The 26,236-nt window shown below is 42.9% G+C and overlaps 1 protein-coding gene and 1 pseudogene across 2 annotated transcripts in view; one reads left to right on the top strand and one right to left on the bottom strand.

The window, feature by feature from the left end:
• Positions 1–20,812: 20,812 nt before the first annotated feature.
• Positions 20,813–21,360, bottom strand: LOC307110713 (chromobox protein homolog 1-like; annotated as a pseudogene). The gene has a single exon. The product of its transcript is annotated as a chromobox protein homolog 1-like (transcript).
• A 2,567-nt stretch (positions 21,361–23,927) lies between these two features.
• The window catches only part of HSD17B4 (hydroxysteroid 17-beta dehydrogenase 4), an 80,128-nt gene continuing 77,819 nt past the window's right edge, over positions 23,928–26,236 (top strand). Inside the window, exons 1-2 of the mRNA XM_079760069.1 lie at positions 23,928–24,030; positions 25,650–25,703. Coding sequence (XP_079616195.1) covers positions 23,973–24,030; positions 25,650–25,703 — 112 coding nt within the window. The 5' untranslated portion in view covers positions 23,928–23,972. The remainder of the gene's footprint in view (positions 24,031–25,649; positions 25,704–26,236) is intronic.

The raw sequence follows: 26,236 nt of genomic DNA, 5'->3' as shown, positions 1-26,236 counted from the left end.
GTAGAAGATAAATAAATCCCAGATACCAGGGCCTCCGCTTGGGTCACCGGGGGGCATGGACAGCCTGCAAACCACCACAGGCCCCTCGCCCAGGCTGCCCCATGCCCCAAGGGAACCCCCACCCTGATATGGGACACCCTTCAGGGCAAACCAGCCGGCCCCCACCGATGCTCCAGGCCTCTAACCTATCTAATAAAAGAGTAATATGCAAATTCACCATCACTCCAACACACAAGATGGCTGCCCCCATGTGGTCAAAGATCCTGCCCCCATGTGGACACAAGATGGCCAGCAGAGGAGGGCAGTTGGGAGTTTTCAGGCCTGCAAGGGAGGGCAGTTGGGGGCAATCAAGCCTGCAGGGGAGGGCAGTTAGGGGTGACCAGGCAGGCAGAGGAGGGAAGTTGGGGGTGACCGGACCTGCAGGGAAGGGAAGTTAGGGGGTACCCAGGCTGCAGGGGAGAGCAGTTGGGGGGACCAGGCCTGCAGGGGAGGGCAGTTAGGGGTGACTAGGCCTGCAGGGAAGGACAGTTAGGGGTGACCAGGCCTGCAGGGGAGGGCAGTTAGGGGCAAACAGGCTGGCAGGGGAACAGTTAGGCATCAATCAGGCTGGCAGGGGAGGGGTTAGGGGGTGATCAGGCTGGCAGGCAGAAGCGGTAAGGGGCAATCAGGAAGGCAGGCAGGCGAGCAGTTGGGAGCCAGCAGTCCTGGATTGTGAGAGGGATGTCCAACTGCCCATGCTATGTATACGGTATGTAAACGGGCAGTCGGACATCCCTCGAGGGGTCCCAGATCAGAGAGGGTGCAGGCTGAACTGAGGGACACCCCGCCCCTCCCGTGCATGAATTTCGTGCACCGGGCCTCTAGTAAGTAAATAAAGGGAAAAAAGTTAAACAGCATGTCCTCTTGCTGGCAAAGGATTGGAAATCAGGCCCAGGAATGTAGCCTGAGGTTTAGACCCTTAATGTATTTCATCCCCAGTGGCTTTCCCTGTGGCTCTAGCCAGGACAGGGATCTTTTCCTTTTCATTGGGTTATGTCTAGAGAGTTGGTGTGCAAAGTTCTTTTTGGACACATCACAGCAGTTCCTGATAACTGCTTTAACTCATGACAGGAATTTTTATTTTTCCTGATTACAAAAAGATGGGCTTTTGAAGTTTTAGTTTCAGTTTGTTTTATCTGTCTCTTGATGAACCACATAATTTCAATCAAGGACAGTAATAATAACAGGGCTGATTGTGTGAAAACCTACTCTGGGTGCTGAACCAGTTTTGCATTTATCAGCAGGCCAAGAAAGATGTCTGCTCTAATCTGCGTTCACGTGGCCGTTGCCACACTCCTTTCTCCCAGACATTTAAAGAAGCAATCCCCCGATAGGACATTGGCTCCCACTCCCTTTAGCCACTTTGGGAAGAGTCTCTGACTTCCTGGCTGCTGTCAGCACAACTCGAGTTTGGAATTTGTTCCAAACAGCCTCAATTTGTTCATCCTTTTCCAATGCTAATTTCAATGCAGATGGTCTCCCTACGTAGCTTACCTTTAATTCTTCTATTTAGTTCTCATAATATTTAAAAAAATCTTTCTACATATACATGAAGATTCCACTTTTAGGAAAAGAGTCTTAAATTCTAAGTTGATGTGAAACCCACTATGCAAATCACACGAGCCCAAGGAGCAAGAGAGATGAACCAGTGAGCCTCAGACGCTTGTTGGTCTTCCCCTCACCATGGGTATTATCGGTAGATGCACTTGCTTAACAGTAAGACTGGGGTAGCAACCCTGCCTAGGGGAGGCAGCAGAAGCAAATGTGTATGGGGCTAATCAAAACTGGAGAGGGTTAAAGACTCTCCTGTTATTTAAAAAAGCTTTCATTAAAAAACAATTAGAGACTCATAAAGATAGCAGAGCGTCCTGCGTCCTGCGTAACCTTCATCCAGTTTTCTCTGAAGGTGACCTGTTACACAGGTGTGGCACAATATCAAAATCCAGAATTGATATTGGTATGTTGTTACTAGACCACAGACCTTATTTAGTTTTCACTATATAGGGTTCATTTTTCTAACGTGCATGTCTGTGTGTGTGCATAGTTTCATGTCATTGTATCCAATTGTACCTCCATAATCAAGATACAGAACTGTTCCATCACCACAGAAGACTTCTCTCCTGCCACCTACCTCTCTGTGCTCACACCACCTCCCACTCCATCCCCCTCCCATCCCTAGTAACCAGTCATCTTCTCTCTATCTCTTCAGTGCTATCATTTTGAGAATGTTACATAAATGGAATCATAAAGTATATAAACTTTGACAATTAACTCTTTTCACTAAGCATGACATCCTTGAGGTCTATCCAGGTTGTTGTGTGTATCAGTAATTCATCCCTTTTTATTGCTGAGTAGTATTCCATTATATGGATGTACTAGAGTTTGTTCAACCATTTATACACTGAAGGATATTTGGGTCATTTCCAGTATTTTTCTACTATGAATAAAGTTGTTATTAATATTTGTGTATAGATTCTTTGTGAAATAATTTTTTATTTTTCTGGAATAAATGCCCTAGCATGTGATTGTTGAACCATATGGTAAATGCTGCACAAAACATGTTCCAGAATGGCTATACCACTTTACATGAACACCAAACTAGTTTTTCCAAATCCTCACCAGCATTTGTCAGTATCACCATTGGTTAAGTTTTAGCTGTTCTAATTGGTGTGTCATTATAGCTCCTTGTGATTTTACTTAATGAAACATCTTTTTAGGCTCTTGTTATTTTATTTTTTTGTTTGTTTTAAATTTCAATTAATTTCCTTTCGGTCTTTCTTTTGTTTTTCCCCTACCCTCCTCTTCCTCCTCTCACTAAACTTATTGACATATAACATACATATAGAAAATCATAAGGTTTTAGTTCTAGAAATTTCTCACAAAGTGAATACACCTGTTAACCAGCACTCTGATTAAGAAAAGTATTTCTATCACCCAGAAGTTCCTCACCCAATTTATCTACTGTTCTGACTTCTATCTAGTGCTAGAGATCAGTTTTGCCTGTTTTTGAGCTTCATTTAAGTGGAATCATTCAATATTTACTCTTTTGTGTCTGGCTTCTTTGCTCATGCGATTCTTCAAATATTCTTTTGAACCAGCTCTAAAAGTGATTGCCAACTTTAGGCAATGAATCTCATGAGGATACTCTCCACGGTGTGTTATGCAGTTAAATATAAGGAAGGGTACAGGGGGGTAAATGGTGATGGAAGAAGTCTTGACTCAGAGTGATAAACACACAATACAATATACAGATGATGTATTATAGAATTGTACCCCTAAAACCTATGTAATTTTATTAACCAATGTCACCCCGATAAATTCAATAAAAAGTAAATGAGAGTGTATTTAGAAGACTTGCTTAATCCTTAGGGCATTTTATATTAGCAGTTGATATTTGAGGAAGATTCAGATTTAGAGTTAAATGTTCATCCTCATTTTGAAAGCACTCACTAGCTATCATGCGGTGCCTTTCTTTTACGTTTGGAACATAATAACATATTCAACCAAAGGCACCAGAACTCTGCTAGCAGTTTCATCCATCTAAACCAAATTCCGTCTTGCCAATCTGTGGCTCCCTCCAACAATGACCCCTCTCATTCCCCACTGCCTGGCTGAGATCCTGTTCGCAGTGGATTCCAGCTCTGGGAAAAGTGATTGGTGGGTTCCTTCTGCATCACCCTTGTCTCTGGCTGAGGATTTGACATAAGCGCTATGTATATGGTATGTAAACCATATGGACCCCATCTGAGAAGAGCCTTTCTCCTCTGTTAGCACTTAAGGATAAGCTGAAAACTTCTAAGCCTCCTTGCCTCTGGCTCCTTTATTCTCTATTAGGACTTCCTTGTTTTAAATCCTAGAATTTCCAAGGTCATGACAAAGTGAGTGTGGATGAAAAGGGATGATTGGCACTTGTTATGTTGCTCTGGATTTGAAGGTTTTGCCTTTGGCCTAACTTAATTGTTGAGTAAGAGGTGCTTTATATTAACTGATTACTAGTAAATCTATACTTTGCCAGAACATACTGCCCATGTGTTGTCAGGAGTTGTCTGGCCTGGATTTTAGGAATTGTCCTGATTTCTAATGTTATGTCTTATTGTCATTACATGTGCCTGGAGTCTAGTTAAGAACATGTATAGTCGCTACTTACCTGGCAGGAGAGAGATCAAGATCATGAAGGTGGTTTTCCCAGGGTGAGTCTCACGCATTGCATTCCAGCTGTGCTGACCCCTGCGATTTCCCCAAATGCGGGACACTCGACTGCATAATTTGTGGTAGTGGAAGACTGCATTTACCTTTGCCCCTGGTTAAAAAAAAAAAAGAGGTAATATATATAGTTGAGTACCTAGGCTCATAGGGAATTAGGGCCTATAATGACTTATGTTTTGTCTTTTACATTTGCAGCTAGACACGCATTCTCTTTCAATTGTTAACAACATTCTGGTTTTTCTTTAGGACTAGCACCTGTCCCCATCTCTCTATCCAGGTGCTACTGTCACTTCTGGTGCCAGTTGGGCACATGACCTGGGTCTGGCCAATCAGAGCATTTTACCCCCTTTGAGTCAGTGATTGGTTCCAGGATGAATAGGGAATGCAGCCACATAATCAGGCTCAACTAAATAGATCATCCTATGACTGCTGCTTGAGACACAGGCAAAGAACCATTCTCTCCTCCCACTGAATGTGAAACTATGAGGCTGTGCGCCTGGAGCTGCTGGCAGCCAATGTGCCTCCATGAGGAGAGAGCCAGCCCGAGAAAGAAGCAAACCTGGAAAGCGGAGTCAAGAGGTGGAGAGAAAATGAGTCCTGGTGTATCATATGAGGCAGTGCTTTCCGCCACGCCTGCAGTCAGCCTTGCCTTGGACTTCTTCAGTGTCAAGAGCCAATACATGTTTCTGTTCTTATAATGGAGAGAGTTCTGATTGCTAGAAGATGATCACTAGGTTGGTTTTGCATTTCCTGTAAAAAATTCTTGCTCTTTTAGAGAAGGGAGAGGGAACCCAAGGAACCTCTATTCCCAGGAAACTTTGCCAAGAAACAGACTAGTGAGCACCTGGCCTGGTCAGTGGAGAAAAAACTGCTAGAATTCAGAATTAAAGTCTGTCCTGAAATATCATGAGAATGTATTGGTTCAAATTAAGGTTTATTATTTTTAAGCATTTGTGATCATTTATTTAAACTACTTTGGAAGGCTGCAAAGCAGGTTAAGAAACAAGCTTTGTAGTTGAAGCTTGGGAAAGTGATTTCATTTCATTGAGCCTCAGTTTCCTCATCTATAAAATGGGCACATCCAGAGTGCCCATCTCAAATAATCATTAAAGGCACATAGAGCACTCAGAACAGGATATCAATAAATAGAAGCTACCACTATTAATAATGCTCTGAATTTTTCTTTTTTTGGATTGTGTGATGAGTCATATTATACCCTTGGGCCAGAGTTAAAAGTCAAAATAATTTGAAATAGAAGCACAAACTCAAGAAAACACACACACATTAGGTAATTAAACATTCTGTATGCTGCTTAAGATTTGTTTGCTAGCCCTTCCAAGTGGTAGGTAAAGGGAAATCTAAACCTGGTGCTTTCCTATTTCCAGGGAAGAACGAAATTATCCAATGGTGGCCGCCTTTCTCAGTTCAAGGCTGTTTTAAGTTGTCAATGACAGCCCTTCTCCTGATGGAAGTAAGAGTTCATGCTGAGCTTTACCTCCTGAGCACTTAAACATAAACCAAAATAAAAAGCAACAACAGTACAACACAAATCAAAAAGCGTAATTCAAACGGATGTTTGTTTAGTAGCACATGCCTGGCTCTATGCTAACTCTCTCTGTGGACCACCTGTGTCTATCACAACTCTGGAAGCTAGGAACTCATCACCATTTTATAGACAAGAAAAAAAACAGGCCCCGAAGGAGAGGACTGTTGGAGGACTCACAGGGGTAAGGGGTGGCTGGGATGATAAGCCAGGCTGACGGCCTCCAGAGCCGCCCTTTAGTCACCATGCGCTTCCCTTTTGCCTGTGTCCTCTCAAGCCTAGCAAGGTGGGAGTCCTTGCCCTCCAGCTCCTGAGCCCACATTGTTCATTGTAGGCCTGAGAGAACCAGGAGACCTAGTTCCCACGAGGCAATACCCCCAGGATCACCCAAAAGGCTGATAGTGGGATTTTCCAGTGGCCAGCTCAGACTGTGGGCAGAACTGAATCACATTGAGGAAAAAGGTTGTCTTTCGGGAAAAATTGTTCTATTCTCATCATATATGTTTCTTGCTCTGAAAAGCTGGAGAAGATGTCTCATTGTGGAAGTGCAATCACTCCTTCCTAATGAACCACTCAATAATTTATTTGATTACATGTGATTACTCTGGGAACCAGATGTGTATAAAAAGTGTCCACTCTTTTTTGTTTATTTTTGAAATACCGTGCTCAAAGGGAGAGATTGAGAAGTTTACTTGAAAGAATGATTTGTTTTATGTGAATTTTGTATTGATAGCATGCCATGTTCTGAGGTCAATTTGAAAATGGTAATAAATGCCTTCCACCACCCTGACCATCCTTGACGTTTCCCTGTCACCATGATGGTTATCTCAGGTCTTCGTGGTTGTTGTCAGATGTTGCCATTAGCTTGGCTTGGCTCCCTGTGTGTGTGTGTGTGTGTGTGTGTGTGTGTAATACTTGGGGCAACAGAAATTAATGAAAGATATGAGCAGAGACTAAAACAGTATAGTCATGTGCCACATAATAATGTTTCTGTAAAGAATGGACCACATATTTGATGATGGTCCCGTAAGGTTATAATGGAGCAGAAAATTCCCTATTGCCTAGTGACATCGTAGGTGTTGTAATGTCACAGAGAGGAATGTTCATGGTGCGTTACCTAGTGGCATCGTCCTCACAGGAGATGACAGCTCCATGCATTGTTGCCTCTGGAGACCTGCCAGTGGGGCAAGATGTGGAGGTGGAAGGCGGTGCTATCGATGATGCTGATCCTGTGTAGGCTTAGGCTAAAGTTGGTGTTTGTGTCTTAGTTTTTAACAACAACAACAACAACAAAAAAAAACAAACACTTTAAAAAGTAAAAGAAAAAAATTAATAGAAAAAGGCTTATAGAATAGGTAAATAAAGTAAATATTTTTGTGTAGCTGTGCAATGTATGTGTTTTAATCTGCTATTTTAAAAGTCTAAAATTTTTTTAAATTAAAAAGCGTGTGAAGTAAAAATGTCACAGTAAGCTAAGTTTAATTCATTATTGAAGAAAGAAAAAAGTTAAATACATGTAGTGTAGCCCAAGTGCGCAGTGTCTATAAAGTCTACGGTAGTGCACAGTCATGTCCTGGGCCTTCCCAGTCACTCCCCACTCACTCCCTGGCTCACCCAGAGCCACTCCAGTCCTACAAGCTCCATTCATGGTAAGGGCCCTTTCCTGGTGTAGCATTTTTATCTCTTATGCCATATTTCACTGTACCTTTTCTGTGTTTAGGTATGCTCAGATACACAAATGCTTCCCACTGTGTTATAGTTGCCTACAGCATTCAGTACCGCAGCATGCCATACCGGTTTGTAGCCTAGGAGCAGTAAGCTCTACTGTGTGGACTAGGTGTGACGTAAGTTTGTGTAAGTGCACTCTATGGTTTTAGCACAATGACAAAGTCGCCTAATGCTGCATTTCTTAGACCATATTCCTGTCATTAGGCGACAGATGACTGTACTAAGGAAATGAATATTAATGATCCTCATCATACAGCAATGACCAGTGTGTGGTTGCTGATAGTCAGGGCCAACACAGTGTACGACACCAAGGGCTTTATTTGCACTGTATTTAGACATCCCAGTGGAAGGCAAAGGAGGTTGTGTTAGGAAACTATGGAGAGGGAAGGGCTGAAAAGTAGTTGAGGTGGACATGTGTTGCTTCTTGGCTGCCCAGAATTCACTTAACTCTATTTCTAATAGTCCCACATTCACTGGGAATCTCCTCTTTTAGTTCTCTCAGCGCAGGTGGAGCTAACTTCACCCCAGCTCTACAGGTGGCATGTGACCCAGGTCTGCACAACCACAGCTTCATAACCCCTGACTGCAGAAAGGGATAATGACAAGCCACTGGACTCCATGCTTCTTTGCTGAGACTTCTGAGATAGACCTTGATGTAGTGACTTCTCAGCCTGGGGACAAGGCTGACCTGCTTCTGAGAAGTTCCTGAGATTTGGGGGCCTGAGAATAAAATCATATTGACTCGAGCAGACATACAGCCAGGAACGAATGCTGATCCAATGGCAGAAGTACAAGTTTGTGATGCATTGGAGGCCAATATTTATCCATAATAAATGAGCATTGTATAAGAGGGACCAGTGTTAACAGCAGGAGGGCATTAGGGAGAGGAGTTCAGGGAATTGTAGCATGAGATGTTCTGGATCTAAATCTGCTGCAGGATTCCAAGGTTTAGGACACAATGTGTCTCCCAAGTTGCAATAAGCTTCCCCAAGCTTTCGAGATCGCTGTAGTGCAGGACTTTATTTGTATGCTCATTCCTTTTGCCATCTGAGTTTTCACAATCAAAGATGGAGCCATCGCTCTTTCTCCAGTCATCTGAAGTCATCTCCAGTCTTTAAGGCATCTTGGTTATTGTTTTCTCCACCTCCCTTCCATCTTTTCTCCCACTGCCATGACTAGCCTCTGACAGTGTTGAAAAGACATTTGCATTTCATTCAGTACAACACTTTGAACTCTTTGGAGAAAGGTTGTAAAATCTAATCCTATACAATAAAAGGCTAACATGCAAATGGACTGAACTGTGGAACAACCAAACAATTGGTCACTATAACATACACTGACCACCAGGGGACACACACAGAACATGGTGGGCGTCAGCAGCAGGCAGCAGAGCACAGAACATGGCAGGCGTCGGCCAAGGCCAGATGGTGGAGCAGGTGAGCAGGGGCGCCAGACCAAGGTGAGGCACCAGTCGCTGTCATCTGAGCAAGCCTCTGATGGTTACTGAAAATTCTTTGCCCCCACACGCCATGGTCCTGCCTGGCACTCGCACCCACTGCCAGCGCCGGAGCCGCTGCTCACACCCACTGCTGGCACCTGGTGCCAGCCCCAATCGCCCAGCACAGTCAGCAGGTGCGAGCAGCGGCTGCCGGCCCCAATCGTTCCTGAGGGCTTCTCCACCTCCCCCTGCTCCTAGGAATGATTGGGGCAGCAGCCCCCACTTGCACCTGCTGCTGGCGCTGCCGGCCCCAATCATTCTGTGCCATCAGCGGGTGTGAGTGGGGCCGGCACTGTCAGCACTGGGGGGTCGCAGCAGGAGGGGCTGAGACCCGTCCCTGTGTCCACTGCACCTCGCGGCCCACAGTTCCTTTCAAGGCGCATGAATTCATGCACTGGGCCCCTAGTAGAAGAATAAGCTCTTGTGGCAGACATTTGGTAATTTATTATCAAATTTTTCATCATTGATATTTCAATCCGTCTTTCCCTCTCCCTTCCTCTCTGAAATCAATAAAAATATATTTAAAAAGATACATTTTGTATATTATATGTATTATGTGCTATATTTTTTGTTGTTAGTCCTCACCTGAGGATATTTTTTTCCGTTGATTTTTAGAGAGAGCGGAAGGGAGAGGGAGAGACACAGAGAAAGAGAGAAACATCGATGTGAGAGAGATCCATGGATTGGTTGCCTCCTCGTGTGCCTTGACCAGTGTCAGGGATCCAGCCTACAAATGAGTTATGTGTCCTTGACCTGAATCAAACCCGAGACCCTTCAGTCCAAGGGCTGACCCTCTAACCACTTAGCAAAACTGGCTAGGGCATATACTGTATTCTTAAAGTAAACTAGAGAAAAGAAAATGCTAAGAAAACCAGCCTTGACTGGGTATCTTAGTTGGTTAGAACATCCTCCCAATACAACGAGGTTGCAGGTTCAACCCCCCAGTCAGGACACATACAGGAATGAACCAATGAATGCATAAAAACCAAATAGAGCAACAGGTTGATGTTTCTCTCTCTCTGAAAAAAAAAATCATAAGGAAAATATATTTACAGTATTTATAGAAAAAAATCCACATATAAGTGGACCTACGCAGTTCAAATCTTGGTGCTCAAGGGTCAACTGTACTCGACCTCTGGTGGCAAATCAGAAATCAGAGACAGGCACTGCAGGGTGCCTTCAGCAATGAGACAGGAACCCACTTCTTTGTGAATCAGTCCTGGGGTGTTTTCCTTGGAGGAGTCACTCTAGATTATTCAAAGGGGGAAAGGGATGGGGAAGATAGAAACAGCACAAGTTTTGTTTTCTCCAGAATAGCTGAATGTAGCTTTAAAAAACATTAAATGGAATACTTCTGTGGCTCTCTACTCCCTCTTGTGGTGATGGGTGTCACTGTATTCTAACTATTGTACCAACTTTCAGTTTCTGCGTAAGGCACAATCACCAAGTTTTTTAACACGAGAACATATTTAGATTGGATATAACAATCCAATAAGGCAAAGATGCATTGAGGAGCTATGCATAAATTTGACATATCTTTCGGAGAATTAATAATGAATCCACCTGAGAAAAGCTGTATATAAGCACATTAATCCACTGTTCTCACCAAGAGACGGGTTCACACTTTCCCCACCAAATGTTGGACTAGTATGGGGATTTTTTGATCTGAGGAGGAAAGAAGGCACTGGATTTTCACCTTTCCATTCCAGCTGAGGGAAAATAATGGGAATTTCCTCTAAAAGGTAAAAAATGTAGCATCTGTATGTTATATTTTACTATATATGACATATGCAATAACACTGAAATTATTTTATTTATTGGGTATTTTATTCTCTATTATATACTCCTCTCTGCAGAGGAGTGGAACAAATTACATAGCATAACTGGGATGTCCCTTTTATAAGAACCTGAATGGGATGGGCAGCTGTCCAAGACAATCTGCTAGAAATAGATTCTGTTTTTCTAGAAAAATGAGTTGGCAGCAAATTTTAAAGTGCTGTGCATCGACTTAAGATTGTTCTCATGAGGGTCAAGTGCACCCATTTTTCTGCTCAGCAGTTTTTAGAACTTTGGTTAGTTATGTTACGTTAAACAAGAGTGGATTCTTTTCAGGCACAGGCTTATAAAGGGCATTCTTTAACTGGCTGGCTGCTTGGGTATGGTCAAGGTAGCTGTAAACATTTGTCTCCCCTGATGTGATAGGCAACTTCTAAGACAGCCTTCTCCCAGGGTATTCCCAGGGAATACCAAGGGGGTATTCATGCCCTTATGTAATCTCTCCCCTTTGTGTGTGAGGTGGACTTTTTGACTTGCTTCCAATGAACTGAATACAGCAGGAGGAATGGGAAGTTACTTCCAAGATTAGGTTACAAAAAGACTATGGCTTGCCAAAACTTGGAAGCAACTGAGATGTCCTTCAGTAAGTAAATGGATACACAAACTCTGCTACATCCAGACAATGGAACATTATTTAGTGCTAAAAAGAAGTGAGCTGTCAAGCCATGAAAAGACATGGAGAAAACTTAAATGTGTACTATTAGGTGAAAGAAGCCAATTTGTAAAAGGTCACATACTGGATGATTTCTACTATATGACATGCTGGAAAATACAAAACTATGGAGACAGTAAAAAGACTAATGGTTGCTAGGTATCAATGGGAGGAAGAGGATTTTTAAGGCAGTGAAGTTATTTAGTACTAGAGACCTGGTACATGAATATATGGGTCCCTCAGCCTAGCCTGCGGGATCGGGCCAACATCCCCTGAGGGGTCCCAGATTGTGAGAGGGCACCAACCAGGCTGAGGGACCCCAGCAGTGCACGATTGGGGCTGGGGAAGGACTCAGGAGGTTGGCCAGCCGGGGAGGGTCTGTGGGAGGGCTCCAGGGCATGTCTGGCTCATCTTGCTCAGTCCCCATCCACCAGACCCCAGCAGCAAGCTAACCTACCAGTCGGAGCATCTTCCCCCTAGTGGTCAGTACACGTCTTAGTGAGCAGTTGAGCGGTCTTAGCATATCTTTAGCATATTACGCTTTGATTGGTTGAATGGATAACTGACAACCAGACACTTAGCATATTAGACTTTTATTATATAGGAAGATACTACAATAGTGGATAGATGTTATTATACCATTGTCAAAAACCAGAGAATGTAGAATACCAAGAGTGAATCCTAATGTAAACTATGGCCTTTGAGTGATAATGATATGTTAATGTAGGTTTATCAATTGTAATAAATGACCACTCTGGATGAGGGCATGTTAGTGATGTGGAAGGTTGTTCATGTGTGGGGGCAAAATATATATGAGAACTCTGTTTTCTGCTTAATTTTGCTATAAACCTAAAACTGCTCTTAAATATATATATATATATATATATATATATATATATATATATATATATTTTAAAAGACTATGGCTTTTATCTTAGGTGCTTTATTTTGCTCTCCCATTTGCCATGTTGTGAGTAGCTTTATGGAGAGGCCCGTGTGGCACCCATGATGTCTGCAGCCAGCAGCTGGCTAAGACCAGAGGTCTCCAATGGCCACAGGAGTGAGCGCAGAGTGGATACTCCCCAAATGAACCTGCAGCCACAATGGACACCTTGATCACAGTCTCGTAAGACACATCTCAAGAGACTCTGAGCTTAAGGAACTAAGATAAATCATGCCCAGATTTCCACCCCACAGAAACTGAGGTGATAAATGTTTGTGATTGAAAACTGTCTAAGTTTGGTAGTAATTTGTTATGTAACAATAGATAGCTTAGATACCTGTTAAGCACCTCTCATAATACAAATTTTAAACAGATTCTTTAATAATAACAACTAGCCCTGGCTGGCTTGGCTCAGTGGATAGAGCGACAGCCTGCAGACTGAAGGGTCTCAGGTTCGATTCCAGCCAAGGGCACATGCCTGGGTTGTGGGCTTAATCCCCAGTAGGGGGTGTGCAGGAGGCAGCCGATCAATGATTCTCTCTCATCATTGATGTTTCTATCTCTTTCTCCTTCTGTCTTCCTCTCTGAAATCAATAAAGAAATATAAAAAAATAATAACAACTAGATGATAAGTGCTTACACCTATTGTTCATACTAGAAATTCTATGAACAGTTAAGCTTAAATATATCCAACCATCTATGAGGATACAGTGATAATCACTGTTCTGTTCTAGAGTAAACTATCAATTCCTCCTCATAAAATGAAGAAAATTAATGTACTAAGCACTTACTATTTATGAGGCACTTAACATGATATTTTTAAAGAGGAGATTAGAGTAGTTAAATAATTCATGCAAATCTGCATAGATAGAAAGGGAATGAGAAGGGATTAAAACTGTGGTGTCACTTTAATGACAGAGGTAGAAGTAATTTATATGACTTTCTAGAACTTTTCCTGGTACTAATCTGTGTTGAATAATTAGGCCTTTCTCTACAGACCACAATCAAGTGGGATATTTTATATATATTTATCTCAGTAGCTGATAAGACAAACAGACAAAATAGCAGTAAGGATATATGTAGGGAGCGGTTATAGGGTTAAGCCTCGGACTGACCTGCTGGCAAAGTCACAAACAAGTCCCAGCTTGGAGGGCACAGTCCTCTAAGCATAATTAAGCTTGATCTTGTAACTGCTCCCTAGATCAGTGATGGCGAACCTATGACACCCGTGTCAGCACTGACATGCATAGCCATTTCTGATGACATGCGGCCGCATGCCGAGGATGAAACATTTGCTGCTCCTGAGGATGAAACATTTGCGACTAGAGTCTTGGAGTTAGTTTTTTCCTCAAAGTGACACACTACCCGAGTTATGCTCAGTTTTTTGGCGAAGTTTGACACACCAAGCTCAAAAGGTTGCCCATCACTGCCCTAGATCTTTCCTGGGTAGCTAGTGGGCTGTGGGAGGGGCAGCAAGTGCTGCCAAAACAAGTGAAACTTACAACAACATTGTAGATTACCTTGTTTGTCCCTGATTATAAATAAAGCACCAGCTTTGCAGTCTGGATCTGTTCTGTGGCCTCAGCCAGGCACAGAAGATCCACCTAGACCCAGCTTTTTCTCTTTGTCTATCATTTCTCCATCCTTCATCGCCCCCGCTCAGGATCCCTGAACCCTTGGCTGTGCTGGCGCGGCACAAGTGGCGCCCAACGCGGTGCTGAGTTCAGCCCAAGTGGCACTCAATGCGGACCTGAGTGTGAGGGAACTTCAATTGTCATTCGAAAGGAGCCCCTAAGGCATGCGCACGCAGTAAGTAAGGAAGGGGTACTGTACTAGACTAGGTGTAAAACATGGGAAATTCAGGATCGCAGGGAAAGAATATATGCGTATCCATGCTTAAGGCTATGCTCCAAGCAAGGGTCTGTTCTGTGAGGTATGAACAGCTTTTCGATTTTTTGGAAAACCTGCCCATGGTTTTAAATATAGAGGCATAGGAGAAGGTAGGAAAACAACTTTGCAATCATTATATAGCTGAAGGTCCAGAGGAAATGCCTGCCTCTGCTTTCAGTCTGTGGTCCCTGATTCGGGACTGCCTAGAGCCCACTCCAGAAGGGGAGTGGAGGAATGTGGCAGGGAAATGCAAATCTTGGCCAAATTGGGTGATTAGTTATTACTTTGGAAAGCGAAAAAATAAAATAAAATAAAATAAAATAAAAAATAAAATATATATATATATCTGTTGCTGAAACTTCCCCAAAGTAAGCAGGATGTAGGGGAAGGGAAACACATGGCTATCCAATATGGAAGCCCACTCAGTATGCTAATTTAAAATTTCCTTTTTTGCCATGAAAAAGTCTTAAAAATTTAGAAATGTGTCTGGAATTTCTGTGCTGGTGGGGAGAGAACCTAGCTGTAAGAGAGAATGCGCGCATAGTCCAATTTTGGACATTTAGATGGTCTTAAGCTGGAATCTCTCTGCAAGAGTTATAGAAAATGAAAAACCCAGAACTGTTTCTTTTTCTTTCCTAAGAAAAACAGCGAAAAAGTCTTCTCCAAAGAAATTCAAACTAATTCCAGCAACAGTATTCGCATTTCCATAATAAAGAGTAATTTTCAAAATGCTAATGAATCTTGTTAAAAAGTTAACTTTTAAGGCCTTCAAGAAAACCAGTAAATTCTCTGTTATAGAATTTATCCAAAGTAAATGCCTTAAAATAATTGGAATTGGATTTTAGTCTTCAAACCTGGTTTTCCAGAGCCACTGGCAAATAAAAAGTAAAGTTTAAATTTGCCTCATAAAAAACCTAGAGGACAGAATTGAATCTATGTCTTATATTTTTCTTAAAAATGTAAAGTGTTATTCATCTAGGAAATGCTAAATATATTTGACTTGCCAGCTTTAAAAGTTCAAAGTGCAAATTAAATTGGGAGAAATTATATAGTTGTGGTAAATGTCTAAAGTATAAGAATTTATTTTGAGAAAGTAAAATGTTGTGTTTTCTCTAATAATTAGGAATTCAAAATAAGTTGCTTATTATTGGTCTAATTAAAAAGGAGGATTAATTCTGTGATCCCAACCAAAATTTTTCTATGCAAAAACTAGTTTAAAATCTAATTAATATCTTAAGATAATTATAAAAGGTATTATAATATTTAAATCATATATAGATATTTGTTTGATGGTTTTTTTTCCATGTTAAAATTTCAAGGTCTTAACAGAGATGATTCTTGGAAAGCTCCAAGGGCGCCCGGAGTAATACAAGAAATTTATTCTCTTTTCTTAAAGGAAATCCTTTTAAATTTAACAGATCTAATATACTTGAAAATGCATGGAAAGCCTTATCAAATAAAAATTAATAAATATATTTTAAATGTTATGAAAGTTTTTTCCTCTAAGAAGGGAAAAATGAAGTAACTAAATATCTCTTATAATGCAGGATTCTCTGCATTGTGCTGGATTATGCATAGCACCTGAAAAAGTTCAAAGGACATTTCTTTTTTCTTATCTTGGCAGCATTATTGAGGGAAAAACAATAAAACCTCAGAAAATTCAAATTCGGACTGACACTTTACTTACATTAAATGACTTCCAAAAATTATTAGGAAATATTAACTGGGTTTGACCTGCTTTAAAATTAACTACTGCTGACTTAAGCCCTTATCTGATATACTAGTAAAAGACTTGAATAATACGATCTGCAAATTTAACTTAATGGCCATGTAACACTGAGCCCCAAAATGCAAATTACACATTCTTTTTTCTTTTTTTAAATATATTTTATTGATTTTTTTTACAGAGAGGAAGGGAGAAGTATAGAGAGTTAGAAACATCGATCAGTTGCCTCCTGCACACCTCCTACTGGGGATGTGCCCGCAACCAAGGTACATGCCCTTGACCGGAATCGAACCTGGGACCTTTCAGTCCACAGGCCAATGCTCTATCCACTGAGCCAAACCGGTTAGGGCAAATTACACATTCTTTTTAAGTATACTTGTATTCTTAGCTAAAATTGATTATAAATCTCAATATATTGAAAAATAATTAAAATCAAAATATGTTCTCTTATAATAAATCATTAAGCTCAAAATCAAGAACAGATTATTAGGAAATCCCTTTATGTTAGGTATTAAGAAATATACCCATCCCTGGCTGGGTGTCTCGGTTGGAGTGTCATCCTGTACAATAAAAGGTTTTGGTTAGATTCCCTGTCAGAACACAACACAGATCAATGTTTTTCTCTCACATCAATGTCTCTCTCTCTCTCTCTCTGTCTCTCCCCCTTCCTCTCTCTAATTACACACACACACACACACACATATATAATTGTTAATTATACATATATAATTAAAAGTATATATTACTTTTTTTTTTTTCTGCATAAGGTCCAACCTGGGTCATCTATCCAAGGCTAAGAAACAAGATAAAGGAGGAAAAGTTTAGTAAAAAATTAACTAGCTTTCTACCTACTAAGCTGAGCTTGAGAAAAAGCCAAGACGAAAGTGTTCCATTCTAGAGGTGCTAATAATGGGTCTGAAGTTCATGCTAAGTACAAGCTGCCTTTGCAGTATAGGGCCCCTAGAGAGCTTTTGTGACCCCTGGAAAGAAATGTCTATCTCCATCCAAGACCTGATCCTGACATGCTGTATGAGGCCCTGAAGATCTGTGTTGATTTCCAAAGGAATCTGTGCTTTTTTTGGTTTTGTTTTGTTTGTTTGTTTTATTAAACTTGGCTTCTGTGGTTTACTAGTGCTAAATCAGCCCTAGATGCAGCTGCAATCTCCAGTCAGCTGCGGCTCAGCGACAGCGAACAGAACTTTCAGGAAGTGAGGTTCAGAGCCGCTGCGGTCAGGAACCATGCCTAATCATGCCCCAGGCGGTCTGATGAGGATACCATTATCCTTGCAGCTGGACACTGGACGCTGCGATTCGCGCCTCTGACACTACTGCCATTGAATGTTGCCCACTCCCACTAGAGCTGATGCTATTGTTGCTTCCATTTATCACCAGAGTGGATTTGGTATAGTTGGTCATTCCACCCCAATTCAATGCCTTGGGAGAAGCATCTGACTGATAGAACTTAGGTCATGTGCTATGCCTAGATGCAAGGGAGGCAGAAAGGTATCTGGCGTTTCAGCCTCTGAGGTTAAGATAGAGGTGCTGTGTTCCTTGGGTTCAGAGACTGAGAAGCAAAAAAAGAGAAGAATATTGTTTCACTGTAAGATCCCTTCATGTTTTTCCAGCATCAGGGCTAAGCCATAAAGCTTGGTTTCTCCCTTAGAAGCATGACCCCTTAGAAAAGAAACATCCATAAGGTCAAAGCAGAGAAGACAAACTTAGGAGGAGTTCTAACCAGCAGGAAAGATGGAACAGAATTCTTACTGGGAAGGCAATAGAAAGGGTTAGGAGGGTAGATAATAGGGGCTATGGTTGGCCTGCATTCTTTAGGGCCCCAACACAACCTTGTCCTCTTCCTGGTCTGGGCTTGAAGAGATGGGTCAGTGAAAAGGACAGAAGCACCAGATAGATTTGGACTCAGAAGACACTGCTAAGCAAGTGACCTTGAATCATCATAGGGTGACCATAGCAGAATGGCAATAGCCTTGTTGTTAGTCTATGTCCATGGTTGGCAAACTACGGCTTGCAAGCCACATGCGGCTCTTTGGCCCCTTGAGTGTGGCTCTTCCACAAAATACCACGGCCTGGGCGAGTCTATTTTGAAGAAGTGGCGTTAGAAGAAGTTTAAGTTTAAAAAATTTGGCTCTCAAAAGAAATTTCAATCGTTGTACTGTTGATATTTGGCTCTGTTGACTAATGAGTTTGCCGACCACTGGTCTATATGATGAGCAAGCTGAAGGTCCTATGCCTGTCTCCCTTGGCTCCTGGCTGGCATAATTTTTCTTTATTTTATTTGAATAAATTTTTATTTTGAAATATGTTTACACTTACATAGAAATTGCTAAAATAGTTTACAGGGTAAGATATAATGCACAGCAGAATCTTGGAATAACTAAACCCACACACTGATATAAATATGATTCAGAGGCTAGATAGATTTGAGTTGGGCCCCAGTACAGGTGGGTTGAGGAGCACTGAGACCCCTTTATGATGCTGAGAAAATAAACCACACATTTTATCTGCCACATACTTTATCAGTAGGTGGGGGGAGAAGCAGAGGCCAGCATGGACCACACCTACCTTTGCCAAACCCTTCCTCTATGTTAAGGTGACATATAGGCTAGGAGAGGGAGGAGTAGCAATTCTGAAAGATAGCACTTACCCCAAACAGACCGAATTATTTTTAACTGACAAGTTTAAGTTTCCTTCTCTGCCTCCCCTCCCACAAGAACGAGAACTTGAGAGCAAGGTGAGAACTTTAGAAAAAATAATCTATACTTCTACTGTATAGGAACACTTTCTGTAGTGTTTTAAATTACATTCCTCACTGTACTTCCATGACCTAAATCTGTACTGCCTCTCATTCATACTTAAGGCATATTTATTTGGGCACTTACCAGGCACTTGTTGGCTTTGGTCTGGGATTAGCCAGGGCCCCGATGTGAGTCTGAGAAGTGGAGTATTGGCTCCCAGCAATGGCTGATGAAGCCTTAATTCTCACTCCCCTTGTAGGTCTGTGGCGGGACACCTCTCTGTAGGTTACAACTGGGTTGATCCTGAAAATATGGATACACACTGCTCCCCACCTCTTTTGTTTTCTTTTTTTAATATAAATCTATAGTTTTATTAAAACAAAAACTGACAGTGTTGTATGAAGTTTACATTTAAACAAAGTTTTCACAGAAATCTAACACATGCCTAAAAGGATTTTACATTGAAGTTCTAGATGTAGGTCTGGATGATGTCAAGAACTGACGGATTTTATGAGTCAAGATAGCATTTTGGGTATTAGTTAATTCTTGGGATAAAAAAAAAAAAGTTTGTTTTGTGTCTTAAAGTGAACCACTGACCCAGTATAAAAGTGAAAGATTAATCTTCTCCTGAGACCAGGGCTTTTGAAATAATCTAACTCTTGAAGTGATTCAATGAACTTGTGCTGTCAGTGATTGAACCCTGCCACCAATGGTTTCAGGGTTAAAAGTTCAAAAAACAGAGAGGCTCCAAGAGTTTTTCCATCCTAAAAACATGGACCCCTCTCTTTACTCTCACACCTCCTATACCATCCTCTTCACCTCCTCCCAAATACCTCAGCCAGGAGCTTGGATGGACAAGCTAATATCTATAGCTTCATAATTAGAAAAGAAAGGGTCTTGTCAATTTCAAGGGTTAGCACCTCTAAGACAGAATGATCTGCCTATATATATGCTCCAATAAAAGACTTTCCCTTCTCAACTAATTTCCATCCCCCCAATCCCTGCCCCACTTGGCAGCTTTGGTAACTTATCAACTGGCTTAGTCTTTTGTTGGGAACAGAATTAATCTCAGGCAGGGAACACCTTGCCCTGTAAACTTCAGGCACTCACAGCTTTTAAACAGTCTCTCAGAGTCCTCAATTAGATTGCCAATTACATTTTTTAAAAAGAAAATATTCTGGACACAAAACCAAATCATTAGTAGTTTCTTCTTTTCATTGTTTCACCATTTCCCCAACCAGGTCCCAAATTTTAATAAAAACAATCCTACTCATCTCCCTTCCTACCCCATCCCTCCCACCCCCAAATAATACAGCAGTAATAGCCAAAAACTACACACATGCTACGCTGTAAAAATGCAGTTAACACGACTGGGAAGAAGGCTGTGAGTTGTGGAGATGCTCTTTGAAGATCTACAGTATCTTTTTGCTCTCACTCATACCCATTCTGCAAGTTTTGTCCTTCAAAGAAGGTCCTTCACTTTTCTCAGCAAAGTGCAGAATGAATTGCCTTGAAACACTTATCCTCCTTCCCCTCCACATGGATGGATGTGCAAACTATACAGCATGGAATGCCTTTAAAGCAGTTGGGCTGCTGTAGGGCACAGAAACTATACTGGCTCTTCAATGGACATTTCTCAAACCACTTCTATGGTATCAAGACAAGTAGACCCCTGACTGGTTTGGCTCGGTGGATAGAACGTTGGCCTGCGGACTGAAGGGTTCCGGGTTCGATTCCGGTCAAGGGCATGTACCTTGGTTGCGGGCACATCCCCAGTGGGGGGTGTGCAGGAGGCAGCTGATCGATGTTTCTCTCTCATCGATGTTTCTAACTCTCTATCCCTCTCCCTTCCTCTCTGTAAAAAATCAATAAAATATATATTTTTTAAAAAGACAAGTAGAACTCCTTTCCCTCTCCACTTGAAATCCACAGTCAGATGTGACAGGGGCTGGTACTCAAGAGAGTTAATTCTTGTCATCTTTTTTTGTGATCATCGTCTCAGGGATAGGAATGCCACGCCAGCCTTTCCTCATAGAAGGATATGACAACCTGGGGGCACTTGACATTGGCTTCCTTGGCTGGGACCAGGTCAGCCTCATCAGAGTCTTTCCATTTCATCAGGAACATGGGCTCCCTACTGGAGTCTGTAGCTCCAATGATGCGTTCCGGCTCCAAACCCCGGGCAAAGCCTCGAGGCTTTTCTGGCTCTTCTTCTCTGGTTTGCTCTCCTCTCCCTTATCTTCAGAATCAGAGTCAGCTTTGCGCTAGCCTCCTTCTGACTTATCTGTCTCATGTGCTGTTTTCTGTGGGTGTGAAAACTCAGCAATGAGGTCGGGGCAATCCAAGTTCTCTTCTGGCTCCCACGTGTTGTCCTCATCTGAGAAACCCCTTCCACTTGAGGAGGTACTCCACTTTGCCCTTTACCACTCGACGGTCGAGAACTTTTTCCACCTCATATTCCTCTCCTCCTCTTCTAGCACCTCCTCCACTTTCTTCTTGTTTTGTTTTTTCCCCATAGTGCCCGCCAGTTTTCTGGTATAAAGGGTGACACTGCAGACACTGAAGAACTGCACAAATTAATAAGCGTAACGTAAATAAACCTAGTTTTTTGTTGTTCTCCGAAAGCGAAATATTTCCTGTTGCCCACACCAAACAAGTCAGTCCAAGACTAATCCCCCCCTTTTGTTTTCTAATTAATTTTTTTAAATGTAAGAACAGGATTATTGGGTTAAAGAGGAAACATTACAACACAAAATCAAAACAGATACCCGACAAGGATATCTGGGCACTTGCACCAGGTGGGGCTTGGAGGGAGGGCCTAGTGCACAGTTCACTAGGGCATCTCCTGGGATCTACTTTGTGGAAATTCGGCTCTGCTGCACTGCCCGGCTACTTTAGCTTTCTCTGCAGGAATTAGGGGTGTGGAGGCCAAAGTCTACCAAGCTGTCACACAGGCTTACCCTTGAACCTCGGATTCCCACATGGCCGTGCCCAAGGCTCACTTTTGCATCTTGATTCAAGCCTGGATTCGTAATGCCCGTGGACTGGATCTCCAGGCCTTCCTCGTGGCCAGTCTGCAAAGAAGGTCGTCACCGGTCTGAACCAAGGGTAGACTGGCCTTTTCACAGGGCAGCCTGTGCGGTGGCGGCAGAGCTAGTGCCAGCTGGGACTGAGAGGAGGGCGCCATCTCCAGGGCTCCGTCTCCAGGCAACCCACCCCACTGGTTGGAGGAGGCACTGGGACAGGGCGAGGTCTTGGCCCAAAGCTTTAGGAGTCACCTCTTTCATATCACAAGGGCTTTCTTATCTTTGGGCCCAGTGCCCTCAGAGTTAGCCTCCTGGGGTTTCCATGAGCACTGGAATTCAGGGGTCAAATGTCAGAAGGCAGATGTGCACAAATGGTTAAGGGAGCAAGTTGCTGCTTTAGGGCCAACTTTCAGCCAAAGGACTGCTCTTTGGAGAGTTAGTCTTGAGTTACAGAGAGACTTCCCTTGCTGTGCCTGAACACTGAAATCAAACTCTCAGAGCCCCGCTGATGTGGCTCATTGGTTGAGCATCGACCTGTGAACCAGGAGGTCATGGTTTGATTCCCAGTCAGGGGGCATGCAGGCACCAATCCGTGATTCTCTCTCATCATTGATATTTCTATCTCTCCCTCTCCCTTCCTTTCTGAAATCAATAAAATTATATTAAAACAACAACAACAAAATCTCTGAACTCTAAAAACCACAGATGTCTGCTAGGCATCTGCAGCCATAGCTTCCCTTCACTTCCCAAATGCAGTTTGTCCCAAGTCGCAGGCATGTTCCCTCTAAAAGCTGTTCTTCTCCCACTATTCCTTTTCTGATGACTGCCACCATAACTTAGATTCTCAAGCTAGAAATATGGGGGTTGTTTCAGTTGTTCCTCCCTCACATCCACATCCAATTAATCACAAAGACTTCACTCCATTTCCAAAAATATCTTAACATTTTCCCTCTTCAACATTTCTTCTGACTTACTTCTGACCTCCATAATTTTTCCGAGTGGGTTCTCCTTGTCAACCTCCAATCTCTATCAGTTCTCCTTGTCAACCTCCAATCAATCCTCAGTAATAGTGCAAAGCGATGTTTCCATGATATAAATGTGTTCTCCGGAGTAATGCTGCTTAAAGTCATTCTTAGCACTAAATTAAAACATCTAAATGTGATCTGACAGACTGTGCTTACTTCTGCGGCCTTACCCTCTCCCTTTCCCCCCAATCTAGCTAGTATTTTCATTGCCTGTAATGTCCTCTGTTGTTTTTTTTTTTTTCTTCTTTTTTTTTTGCATAGTCACCTCCTTTGGCAAGTTTTCCCCTTTCTCCCCAACAGGGATAGGGTCCGTTTATTTTGGCACCATTAGCTAACTTGTACACATTTGCCACAAGTCTTACACTGTTATTAAAGGTTTATATTTGACATTGGGTAACTCCGGATTACCTTACTGTTCATCTGTAAATTTGTGCTTAATGAATGTTGACTGAATTACATCATAGGACTGTTATCAACATACAAAACCAAAAATCATTTAGGGACACTTGTTAACTTTTTTTTTTTTTTTGGTCCCGAGATTCTATTTTGGGGGATCAGCGTGGGGGTCCACGACTATGCATTTTTGACAGTTCCCAGATGAACTTCATGCAGGAGGTTCAGAGATTACATTCTGAGACATCTTTACTCATCGGTAAGGGTGCCATTCCTTCTTAGAGGCTATTTTGAAAGCTACTTAAGGATAGGGGCCGCGTCCTATTATCTCTAGGCTAGCTCCTAAATCCAGAAAACGTTTGTTGAGTGTACGACAAAACAACGGGTGAAAGAATAAACTCAAGGTGCCACGCCAGCTATTTTACCACAAAAGTTCCAGTAGCTTCTATTACTAACTGGTGCAACAGCAATGGGCTTTCAACTAAGCCTCTTGGGCGGGCTCCCCGCCACCTCCCTGCTGGAGGCACGCTGGACTACATTTCCCAGAGGGCCCAGGATCTCCGCGCAGGCGCACTTGGAAAACTACGGCGTCCGTCTCCTTCCCAGAAACTGTCAGGTCACTCGCGCCCGCCCCCTCTTTGCCGGGTCTCCTCCCTGTCCCGCAGTCCGAGCTCCAGAGGTTCAGCTAGTGTCTGTGTGTGTCTTGCAGGACTCATGGCCTCGACGCTGAGATTCGACGGGCAGGTGGTTCTGGTCACCGGCGCAGGGGGAGGTGAGCACGCGAAGGCTGGAGGGCACGCACTCCCTGGGGGTCGCGGCGTGGGAGCGGCTGCGGTCGGGTCTCAGTCTGAGGGCGGCGGGCGGCGGGCGGCGGTGTGGGGTCGGGGAAGAAGCGGCGTGGGGAGCGAGGGGCTGGACGCGGTGGGATAGGGTGTGAGGACGTAGAACTGCTGTTGTCGGGACACCGAGTCTGTTGCGGAGGGAGAGGTGGGGCTGGCGGCCGTGCGTGGGGAGCCACGAACACCTACCCACACGGTCGGGTGCAGCCCTCTTCCCCGTCCCTCCCGGTGCAGCCGCCCGTGGGCCCGAGGGTGGCGCGGGCGGGGGGCGGGGCTGGGCTGCGGGCTGCGGGACGAGGTGAAAGTCCTCACTGAGCGCCTCTCTGCGCATCAGGGGCGACTCCTCCTGCCTTCGGACTCCAGGCCTCACTCACGTCTTTTAAAGTTGCGGGCAGGCGGCTGGGGGCTGCCGCCTCCCCGGGGAGGAGCTGTCAGTTCCTTGCCTCTGAAAAGTCCCTCATTTAGCGTTTCTTTTCCCCTGTCCGATGGCTTTCGGCTCTGATTTTTATTCTGCAGAGGGCCTTCTTGAACGAGGCATCTGAGAGTCCTCTCGTTAAGTTTGCATACTTATCCAGCCAAGCACTCTGCACTCGTCCCCAGTTAACCTGTGACTTCAGTTACCGTTGACCCCAAAAATTGTTAAGTGGAAAGTTCTAGAAATAAACTTCAGGAGTTTTAAATTGTGCACTGTTCTGAGTAGCGTGACGAAATCTTGAGCAGTCCGGCTCTGTCCAGCTCTGGATGCGAGCACTCATTGTCAGCCTCTTATATCTTTTTTCCCGAGATATTCTATGCCTGTAAAACTTATACAGGTTTTGTATTCATTTTTGGATGTGTACATTTATACCTTATATCTTTGAGTTGGAATTAAACATTTAATTACTACTTAATTGAGAATTAATTGTGTGTTTGGTGATTGTGTCTAATTAAAGTCCAGTGCAGTCTATAAGAATCGCTAGATATTTGGAGCAGGAAAGGATTTAACTTAGCCGTTTGTATTTTAGGCAGTTCCTCTTGGAATGACTTGTGGAACAATACAGAGCAGGGCCATTAGGAGCCACAACCTGAGAGGCTGCCCTTTGAACTGCTGCAGCCTCCTTGGATACCAGGGATGTAGACAATGGAAGCTACCATCCAGATTTAGGGAGCTAGATTAAGAAGTTGCCGCTACATCCATGGTTTCTTAATACCTAGGAAGCTTCAAGAAGTCAGCTCCTTAACCAACAGCAACAGCTAGAAGTCACAGTAAGGTGGCTTCTGCCTCATTTCCACTTTCCAGATTTCATGCAAATGCATTTAATGGTGGCATCCAGTTCCCATCTGGCATCCTAGCAGCTAGGTAGACTGGTAGGAGATGATAGGTAGAAAATACAGTTTTAAGCTTTTTAACCTCTGCAAGTAGAAGAGGGTGAAGTACAGGTTGAGAGTACTAATGAAGACATTGTAATATAATTAATTGCTCTCTGGTTATTTTAAAATAGGGATTGAGTTGAGTGGACCAAAACTTACCCTAACATTTGCTCAACTTTTTGATTATTTTGTTTTTCATTAGGACTGGGCCGAGCCTATGCTCTGGCTTTTGCAGAAAGAGGTGCATCAGTTGTTGGTAAGTTGACTTTTTATTTTTCTTTTTAATCAGTAGCTGGTAGCTAAAGTACGACAGTCTTCACAAGCCAGCCATGTTTGTCTTTTTATCATTAATGTGTCAAGGTCAAATTTATTACTGATTTTTTCTTCTGCCAGCAAAAATCCCCCCCTCCCTCTTGAGGCTGACTTTATAACTTACATTTTAAAGTAAACTACTTTCACAGAATTTGCAACTTAACAGAATTGATAAGGATGGGATTCCATTCATGGTATAAAAGGAATTTATTGCATTTGGTATATTGTGGGCTATCATTTTTTAAAATATATTTTATTGAATTTTTACAGAGAGGAAGGGAGAGGGATAGAGAGTTAGAAACATCAATGAGAGAGAAACATCAATCAGCTGCCTCCTGCACATACTGGGGATGTGCCTGCAACCAAGGTACATGCCCTTGACCAGAATTGAACCCGGGACCCTTCAGTCCATAGGCCGATGCTCTATCCACTGAGCCAAACCGGTTAGGGCTGGGCTATCATTTTTTGATATAGAAG

Source organism: Cnephaeus nilssonii (assembly GCF_951640355.1).
Source record: "Cnephaeus nilssonii genome assembly, chromosome: 2".
Classification (NCBI taxonomy): domain Eukaryota; kingdom Metazoa; phylum Chordata; class Mammalia; order Chiroptera; family Vespertilionidae; genus Cnephaeus; species Cnephaeus nilssonii.
This window is presented reverse-complemented; position numbering and strand designations above follow the sequence as displayed.